The sequence below is a fragment of the Pavona decussata genome, unplaced genomic scaffold, assembly GCF_977016875.1.
Source record: "Pavona decussata unplaced genomic scaffold, jaPavDecu1.1 SCAFFOLD_345, whole genome shotgun sequence".
Taxonomy (NCBI): Eukaryota; Metazoa; Cnidaria; class Anthozoa; order Scleractinia; family Agariciidae; genus Pavona; species Pavona decussata.
Window position 1 is genome coordinate 150,314 of NW_028145730.1, and position 10,448 is coordinate 160,761.

The 10,448-nt window shown below is 37.6% G+C and overlaps 1 protein-coding gene across 3 annotated transcripts; it reads left to right on the plus strand.

The window, feature by feature from the left end:
* Positions 1 to 815: 815 nt before the first annotated feature.
* On the plus strand, positions 816 to 7,439 carry LOC146453185 (adenosine receptor A2b-like). 3 transcript variants are annotated; one of them, XM_085096933.1, is made up of 3 exons: positions 816 to 866; positions 1,186 to 1,256; positions 6,271 to 7,439. In XM_085096933.1, the coding sequence occupies exon 3, from the start codon at positions 6,280 to 6,282 to the stop codon at positions 7,183 to 7,185; it is 906 nt and encodes a 301-aa protein (XP_084953059.1). In that variant the 5' UTR covers positions 816 to 866; positions 1,186 to 1,256; positions 6,271 to 6,279; the 3' UTR covers positions 7,186 to 7,439. The 3 variants fall into 3 exon arrangements, with proteins under 3 accessions (XP_084953059.1, XP_084953060.1, XP_084953061.1); XM_085096934.1 differs by lacking the exon at positions 816 to 866 and having other exon boundaries at positions 1,049 to 1,256; positions 6,276 to 7,439; XM_085096935.1 differs by lacking the exons at positions 816 to 866; positions 1,186 to 1,256 and adding an exon at positions 4,018 to 5,008.
* The last annotated feature ends 3,009 nt before the right edge of the window (positions 7,440 to 10,448 follow it).

The window sequence follows — 10,448 nt, forward strand, 5'->3', positions numbered from 1 at the left end:
TCTCTTTCACTATTGTGATGGCAAGGGAAATTCAGGGCTTTTGGCCCTATTTAAACGGCTGCATAGGATACGTCGCATGTTCGGAGGACGAACAACTGTGTTAGAGATACACTTAGCAAGACACCTGCAATTAGTAATCATTTGAAAAATCGTGTAGCTCGTCCAATGACCGATGGTTAACACGTTTTATTAGCCCATAATATGTAAATCATATTGGCTCCCATTTTAAGCTTCTTCTAGTGGCTTCCATGAAAAGCTTTTTTCTAATCAGTTCATGCTGACTGATTGGCTAATTACCGTAATTTTTCATATAAATCTTTCGCTTGAAATCCCAAGGGCACATTAATGACGATTACAGTTCACAACGCATTTCGCGAATTCGACCTTATTAACTAGTCCAAACTACGCAACCGTTTCAGATCGGCTTTGTCACAGTTTGACAGAACCAAAACATTTTTTATTAGTATGACAGAAAAATTCTCATCGAAAAAGTAAAAAACTCGATCAGTGAATTTTATCGGTTAATTTTATCCTGACATAAGTGTTTCCAATTCAAGATTTGACGTTGGCTAATACGGAGTGTTACTCTTATCTACGTAGACCATGATCTGCAAACAAAAGTAAAAGGTTTTTTTTTTTTTGCTTTTAATCGAGCGAAGGAACAGGTGACGCCATTCAAGTACATTTTAACTGGTGTATTTATAATGAGTTTTGTTTTTATTCATCGCGTACAATAGCTGAGTTTTAGTTTGAGTTAATGGCAATGCACCGCTGAGATGAATGTCGCTTTAGCCATCAGTATTCACAACGATGGCTTCGTCGCCGTAAATTTGATTATTGATCTTGAAGCACGGTTTGCCAGCAAGGTATAGAATTTAACGTAAACGCTAGTAAGGATTCCGCCATTTACCTAACTGTGGCTTTGGAATGTATGTAACTCACGTCAAAAAACCGTATGACCTTGACTACAATTCTTTATTTTGTGTACCCACAATCCCCTGCTGTTTTAGTCAATAAAGAAATATTTGAGGAATACGTCTGCCGGGAATTAGCTTAGTTCGGTCGACCGTCATACCGCGCGCGTGAACCAAACAACAACGCAAAACTTAAGGTCGCAGCTGTTGCAGTAATATGCATATAAATTCTCCCATGTAACGGATTCATCGCCTCTGTTGTTTCTGCTAGGTTGACACTTGGTAGCGAATTGAAGCTTTCTCAACGAAAAGCGAACCTCAGAGCGATCTCCGGTCCGGACGGTTAGTATACTGCATTTGTTTTTCTCATTGACACCCCTTTCCCTTGAGTCAAATCGACGGAGCTAGTTTAAAAAAAGAAACTAATGGGTACCTTAAATTGTTGGCGCGGTTGGTGAGAAAATTTAACACCAAAAACAAAGGCCCTGGCGGAGAATAAACATTTTAGCAAGTCCGTGAGCGTCGTGAACCACCGAGTACACAACCGGCTCGGTTACGGGTAAATACAAACAAGAAGAACTTAAAATATTGCTTGAAAATTCATTGTTTTTGAGATGTTTCCTAGCTTCTAAAAATAACTTATTTGTTCACACAGCAATGACCGCTAATCTATATTTCGCATTTGTCTCAACTTTGATTGGATTTTGATTTGAGTTAAGCATTGAACTCTGATCTAGGGGAAAAATATTGCCTCTGTTTTAAACTATTTAACTCAGACTTCAGCCTAATTTAGGAGGAATAAACAGGATACATGTTAACTCTATGCCCTCAAAAAATAAGAAAATAACCAGAGAGATACAGTTAAAAAAAGTAAGCTAGATAAAGTCCGGTTATATTTTTAATTTGTGCCAGGCCGCCACCGCATTTTTTTTATATCTATATAGTTTATAAACGATCAACTTAAAACGACATGAATGGCGAACTCCACAAAATGAAGCAGACGGTAAGATTTACATTCAGTGGCAACCAGCCCTGTTGCGATAGCAGTGAACAAAAATGAACCTCAGGGTGCAGAGCTTTTGACACTCAAATATTGCTGCGGGGATTATGTTTTGTTATTTTATTGTATAAAAGTACATTTTATTGAACGCCGTAAACGAATCTAGAAGCATCTAGAAAGAGTCCGGTGTTCCTCATAAATCATGCATTGTGTATCCTTTTCACGACCTTTCTAAATTTACGAACTTAAAAATGCTCTGCGGGATTCAACATTGTTCCAGACAAAATTCACATCTCTCTTTTGTTAAGAAAAAAAAAAAGATTTACACCATAAAATATAAAGGATAGAAATTTCTAACATGATGCTTAGATTTCTCTCCTATTTAGTTTGGTGTGTATTTAACATATGCATTAAATTTTTTGTTTTGATTTTTAATTGAGGTTATACAGGAACAATCACGTAAAATACACTTTGGTTTAAATAAGCAGAAAGATTATCTGTCACCGAAAAATATTGCACTATCCATGAATAAGTAATGTACGATATCGGTAAGGATAGGAATCATTCTGGGTCGGCCTGGTACGTGTAATCAAGGGGTCTTTATACTTGAAATACGGTTGCACGACTCGACAAGTAGACGTGCTGATAAGCAAAAATCAGACTATCGCTTAGCCGGTCAATATAGCAAGTCAAATGTTCAGATAGGATTCAGAATCCAAACGGGAAAATTTTCCGGAACATTCTCGGGTAGACAAAACTACTGATATGTTATCCATCAATTTACAAAGTAGCCAGCTAACTATTGACATGGCTATTTTCCCAGCTGTCATAAAAAAGAAAGCGAAGAGCAAAGAATGGAAGAAAGCATCTTAAGAGATGGAAGGCACCAAATAAACGAATGTGGCAAACATCTACGACGCTGAACCTTTCGCAGTTGCGACCCGCATTTTAAAACAACTAACGAAATTGTAGAGTTCCATATATTGTCCAACAACTGAAATTCAGATCTAACGAATTCCTGTTTATAGCCGGTGGACATATGCCGGTCAGTTTTAAATAGATACAGCAAAACATCGTTTAACTCCAGTAACAGCGCCACAGGCGCGCTGGCACTCGATTCTATATTTGAGTAACAAGCCCTTTTTTAAAACAGAAAATAGTGCTATACGACGTACACTGGCCGGTTCATTTCTGAATTATTATCATTGTTACTGTTGTTCGGCCATAGAGTAACATAAATATAAGATGTTTCATAGTCAACACAACCGAAAATCCAGCTATGCAGAAGCACTAGACAAATCTCATGTCGTCCGGCTTAAAATAACTCTCTTCGAGAAAAGAAAAAGACAGACAAATTATGTGGATTTACTACAATAAAACTATTAGTTCCGGAGGCATGATTCTCTTGATTCGGTCATGAAAATAATTCGATCGCCACAACAATCTGTTCTCGACTTGATATAATTGCGGTTCGGTGGACTTTCAAATGCAAAAAACATAATCTTCGCATCCTGATTTCGATTAGTCTTTGTTGACGTGGAATTATCAGTAATAATGAAAGGAATAGAATTATGCAAAATCTATATAAAACGACTGCAAATCTGAAAATGTAAGCCACCTGCGCTGGAAAATTAAAAAGCTTTCGTGTATATTAAATTTAGTGGCCCCACAAGGTGATGCTCGTCGCTTGAAATTAAATTGCATTTCTCCTTTGGCAAAGAAAAACGTTTTGTCTGACTATCCTGACTATCAAATTATCAAAATTTTTTAATAATACTAATTGCTAAACGTTTTCGTTGGTTCGAGGTCTTTAAAATGATATTATCGTCTCAGCGTCGCCTAGGCCGTTATTGATTTACCTTAACCTGCTGTAGTGAAGTTTTGGCAAAATGTATTCATGGAAAGAATTCAAATAAACTTATATTGCAAGTACATACTTAAATAAGAATATTCGTACGAATAATCTTTCGGACGAAAAAATTTGGCCTGAAATTTTTTTCGTACGAATGATTACATATAATTCAGGTAAATGTGCAAATAACTTCAACAAGCAAAGTTTACGAAAATACTCAACAGTGTGACTCCATCCGCTAGGATAACAAATTTAAGACATTTTTATTTAGTTATCGTCTTCTTCAAACTGCGCGTTTTAAAATTCGCTTGAGTGGCATCAAAGATGAACAAAATAAACAAAATGCATGGTAAGGGTTACGGTGGGTTTTTTTTAATAATCTCTTCACTCTGTTTTGTCCTGTTTTGCTCAAAATATACCCAGTGTGAGCTGTGTTCAATGAATTGTACCGTTATATCCCGGCTTTCAGAGTGCTTAGTTTTTCCAGACTGGTACTTAAACGAAACTTTCCAAATATGCCAAGAAATCGCCCGGTTTTTTTTTCCCTAAATTTATCGTCCGAACATTTTCGTAGTTAAGGGAAGTGCAAGCAAAGGTACTCCATGGCGATAATGAAAGATAAAATCGAAAGCTCATGAACGACGATCAAACCGTTTTTTATCTGTGTATTGCCTTCGTGTTGCACCAGCGTTTGAATGGGCCCTTGTGCTTGGGCAAAAAGTTTGCATCGCTAGCGAAAAGACAGGCCTAAATTTTATCTCATAACGAGTATGTGACCTTTAAAATTTACGAGGCATATTAAAGGATTTACAAATAATAAGTGAAGTTTGATCAGTGCTTCACTTGCCACATATGACAAGCGTCCCCCACCCTACCCCTTAAGAATTACTTCTTGTCAGTATTTGTAGAGCTCCTTTGGCTGAATATTGTATTTGTGATCCCAATCTTTGATTCTTTGGATGAATTCCTGAAGAGTTACATTCAAATAGAAGAAATTGAGCACTTCTTTCTTTGGTAGTGTTTGTAATGCTCTACAGTTTGGATCTAACATTTGAGTCGTTTGAGTCCGTGCTGAGTGGAATCAATGTGAATTACCAGAGACCAATTGAACGGTGCCTTCCTATTTTGCTATTTATTATTCCGTACAGGGTGGTTTTTTTTAACTTTTGAGTCCTTATGGATCAAATCTGAACGTGACATCAACTTTTGCCGTCTTAATGGACCAATGGATCAAATCCAGAGGTGAGACCATTTCAATGAAAGCCACTAAATATAAAACGACCGAGGTCAAGTATATTTCCTATTACGTTCCCAACGTACTGAGCAAGGATAATTAGAAATTTTGTATGGCATCACATGTATCATTCCGAAAACAACTACCCCCAGGCACTTACTAGTTAGGCTGCAATCTGAGTTTACACTACGGTGGTCACATTATATTGGGCTCAGAAAAGTTGCTTGCATTGAAACTTCCTGAAAATACGAACTTGCTATAGGCCAACCGAGTTTTTTACCCTAAAAGAACGAAAAGAAGTAAGTACACTTAGACTCCTTTGAGAAGCAACCAATAAATAACGATATAAAATGGAAACTCGCTTGGCACAAACACGAATTGAAATTTTATTCACTCAGCACCATGAAGTGACTGTTTGGTTGGATTTCGCAAGTTTTCAGACTCAAAACATAACAAGCACTTCAAACCTTGGTGTTCAGTATCAAATGATTTCCGATGATTGTCGGGTTGTTTGCAAATTGCTTTTTGAAGTAATCGAGTGTCGATTGGCGTAAACTTCCAATAGATGCTTCTCCACAATGAGTGATTGTTTCGCCCACAAAATAAATTGTCCAGCGTTCTTTTGTCAGCCTCTGTTTAAGACCAGCAAAAGTTAAAAGGTTTGAATGGCCTCAATAAACAATCAGTTCACTGAATATACAGTAAAATCTCAATAGCTTAGGTCTAAGTCAACTTCTACTTGTCTCATTTGAATTTGTAGGTGCAAGTTGATTTTGGTTCTGTTTCTACAAAATGATTGCAACTTTTGACTCTTACGCGGCTTGATAAATAAAATATTTTAACTTTGTTGAATGGACACTGTCAACTTGACGCAGATTGCCACACCTCAATTCCGAATTCGCGCGAAAACTCACACTGAACCTTCAAGGGTAAATGCGGATTTCATAAGCCCTAGAATACACAAACTTCATTTCAGGGGGATATTAATTTAGATTTTCAATCAATTGGACGGCTTGTCCTTCTCTTTTTTGCTAGGATGGATAGGCGGGCATTGTCATCTGCCATCATGCCCGTTGGCATTATGCGAGGAGTTAGCCAATTGAGTGCTCGTTATATCGGCAATTTGATAATAAGAAATAATATGTATTAAGTATCGAGTATTATTAAATTATGCTTTGAGGTATCTTCAGTGTATCATGTAAGTTAATTCAAGATGTTAACTGACATTATCAGGTGGCTAGGTTATGAACTCATTTGTGTTTTCTTTCAGAACAGCAGGATGAACAATACTTCAACTGCAACCAATTCTACTTCCACTGAAGTGGACAAAAAAGTGATCACGTGGTGTGTGGCGTACGCCATTGTTGTAGTGGCCATCATCGTCAACAATGTGGCTGCTATAGCAGCTTTCAGGAAGTCTCGTCTGCTAAGGAAATTTGGAAATTTCTTCCTGGTGAATCTCGCGGTAGCAGATCTGATGGTAGGAGCTATCGCCTTACCAATGTACATTCACTTGATTTACAATACATCTTTTGGCAATTATAACTCACAAAATACAAAACTCAAACCATTTCAGACAGTTCAGATTGCCTGTGATGTATTCTCTGGGATGGCTTCAGTTTTAACATTGACGGTTATTTCACTGGATAGAGTATACGCCATTTATTACCCTTTGCGATATCGTAGCCTATCAAGAGTAACTTATTTGATCGTTTTGGTTGAGGTATGGCTTCTTTCTGGTGCTCTCTTGGGAATGTGGATGCTGACGATTTTTGACATTATTCACCGTGATTTCTTTGCGTTTAGTTTGGCTATCTTATCATTTGCATCCCTTATGGTTATGTTGGGGGCCTACGCCGCACTGTGGTTAAAAATTAAACTTTGGACCAGGCATCAAGAACGAGGTCTTGGCGAAAAAGAACGCAACTTAGCAGTGGCGATTGCACTCGTAACTGTTGTATTTATGTTAACCTGGTCGCCATTTCACATCATGAATATCTTAATAAACTTCAAAGCCTCTCTTTTTGATGGATTTTCTTATCAAGTCATTTATTTTGCGAAGTTCTTGCATTACAGCAATTCATTTGTGAACCCTATTATATACTGCTTCAAGATTTCTGAATTTCGGAGGGCGCTGAAGAGCTTACTTGCAAGAAGGAAAAAACGCCGAGAAACCAGAGTGTAATTGAAGAAATGTGTACAGTCAATGTTTACTTAGTTATCACATGTTTTCTTTTCTTTTCCTTCCAATAGCAATAGCAAAAACTATTTAAATCTGATATTTATTCAAATGAATGGAGAACTATTAAAGGGAAAATGGGTAAATAGCTGTATCTTGCGTCTTTTTAATTTTCCAATAAACTTTTCGCATAGTATAAAGTGTAACATATGGATTGCACTCAGTAGCTCTCTATTAAAGCTCAAGTCGAGTTGTATGGATTGAAAAGAAGGGATCCAAACTCTTCGGAAGCTTCTTTTTCCGTGAGTAATGCAAGACCATTTATTATTTTATGGGAACAGAGGACATGGCAAACTTTAATAAAAATAAGAAAGCCGTTAAATTTGTTTAAGAAGAATATAAAGTTTGGGGAAATATCACCTTTGCAACATAAAAAAAGTTTCAACTGAAACATGTGACGAAATGTCTGGTGATAAGGTGAAAATAATAAAACTTTAACCCCTCATTTAATAGATAAAAGACCATCACAGTTACCAGTACAATATGAATAGCTGCAAATATAAAGCCTGAAATAAATTCAGTCTTGGACGTGATTCGAACCTATGACCTTTGCGATACCAGTGCAATGCTCTACCATGCAGGGTCGTCTAACTGTGAGTTTGTACTATACCCGTAAAGTGCCAGATGAATTAATAAAAGTGGAATATATGAAGTGCAGAAGAAAGGTTTACTAGATGGAAGAAGATCGCAATTTTGTATTAAAATTACACAGTTGCGAAAGAAACCCTGAGGAAAAATATTAGGCTCGAACGGAATTCAAATCAAACTGAGTTATCAAGCAAACATGGTCTTGTTAGCTCTTAATACACCTGTCAACTATCATATATTTAAAGTGTGGAAGAAAGATTTTATAGATGAAAGATCAAAACAGTGTTAAGCCGACGACACACTAGGCGATATTTTTCGCGGATGGCGACGAATTCGATCGCCGGCTTGCGATTTTCGTCACCAATTGATGCGGACACACTTGGCGGTTTTACCTCGTTCCCGGGCTCCATCGAAGGGCGTTTTTGAAAAGCCATGTGATAAAATCGCCCAACCTGATTGATTGACTTAACTGGCGATTCGTAGCGATAAGCGTAGAAAATCGCGGGAAAGGGCACACTAGGCGAATGCCGGCGAATTTAATCGCCGATATCTGACATGCTAGATATACACTCGATTGCAAAAACGTTGACACCTAAAAAGCATAAACCGTGAACGATGAGACCCAACAGATTTGTGGGTAGTGTTTAACCAATAACCTCATTTCCATAATCAATAATTTACCATTCTCATTCTTTACCATAAAAAATACAGAGCTGAATTAATTCCTCCGAATAATTTTCTACCAAATATTGCTTAAGTTCATTGAAGTTAGGCAAATCGTGAATTGTATATCACTCAAATTGGCCCTTGTTGGCCAACTTGGACACTTTAAGAAAAGCTTCGACAGTTTCCATCATTCACCACGTGCAACTAATTTTGGTTATCAACCGTCGCACGAGAATAGAATATTATGCAAATAGATTTAGTACACTTATACCCATAAAACCATTGGGTCTCATCGTTCATGGTTTATGCTTTTTAGGTGTCAACGTTTTTGCAATCGAGTGTATACGCCGGTCGCGCTCGGCGATCGGCGATCATCGCAATCGCTGCACCGGGCACACTGGGCGATTTTCGCAGATCGCGGAAATCGGCGTATTAAATCGTGTAGTGGGTCACCGGCTTTATGTATGCAACTTAAACAGTTGCGAATGGAAGCCTGTTTTTCCGTTGCTCAATGTGCGTCGATAAATGAGCTTATTCAGGGCTTTCTTTTTTGCGATATTGATAAGTTCCAAGTCTTTCATCTATCAATTCTTTCATCCGCAATTTCTATATATTTTATATTTATTTGACTCTACGTTAACTCTTCAGTGAAATTGGAAACTGAACCGCCTTCGACAAGTACAATAATTCTTGAATTCAGATAAACAAGGTGGTAAGCCCGCTTTGTGAATTACTCCAAGTCAAACGCCATTTTTCGTCGAATCTTTTAACGTCTTTAATGTTCAAAACTATGAGGCAACCTTGTGACATCTTTTTCCTACTGATCCATCCCAAAGAGAGTTTGCTTGCAGGCGAGCTGCGACAAAGAAATTCAGTGCATCAACATTCAATATTGCCGTAAGGATGGCGTTAACAGCGATAAAGAACGCAAAACAGCTGGTAAATCCCTGAAAAAATATCTCCAAAATTAAGAATCCCCAAATCTTTTCCTGTACGGTTGTGCTCTCTTATTATGACGCTAGTGTTCTATTCGTTGAGTGTCTTTCGCGGCCAATCTCAAGCCGGGGTCACTCCCTTTCCACCCCTCTTTAAAAAGGGATCCCTCATTTAAAATTTCCAGAATAGCGTTCGATTCCTAAGATTGTGAAACTCAGGGACTATAAACTACGCAATAATGGCTCTATACACCATATCTCGAACAGCCGATCTGACCATTTTTTAGGCCAATGCAACATTACGAAAAAACAAAAATGCCCCGCAACTGCCTCGCTGATAAGGCGTAAGATTGTCATGGGGGTTGCATTTCTGGAATTGATGGAATTGAATAAATCTCTAAACTAAACAAGAACAATAACAGAATATATTCTTCAGCACCAACAAATTTAGGAGAAGATTGACAGCGCTTTCGAAACTCATCCAGGTCGACCCTTTTACAACGATACAACTGAATGATGAACAACCTCATTTTGTTTCAGCAGATATAAAAATAGTTCGGCAGTGAACAGCCCTTAACGATCAACAATTTTCGCTATCGATAAAAAGGTAAAATCCGTTTCTCCAAAGTTTGAATAATTTATCGGGGCCGACTTGAAACTACTTTACTGAGTGGTACATGGTCAGTTCCGAGTCAACAGTGATTCAATCTCTATCATTTGAAAGTTAATCCAGTTATAAGTAGTTGTGTGAAACACATTGGTTAAGTTTGCCAAAAAAATTCAGCAACCGATACTTTAAGCGGGTTTGAAAAAATCAGTCATGGAGCAACAAGGCCATTATCGCCGACGCAATTAATTAAGGGTCTCCTCTACAAAATTAAACCCAGCAACACCAATTGTACGCTATCATAACGATGAAAATAATTGCCATGTAAAAGAAACCTGGTTTTATAAATTATTTCAATTCAGTGTTGAACCTATTAAAAATATAATTATATCACAGTAACAAAGAAAACTATT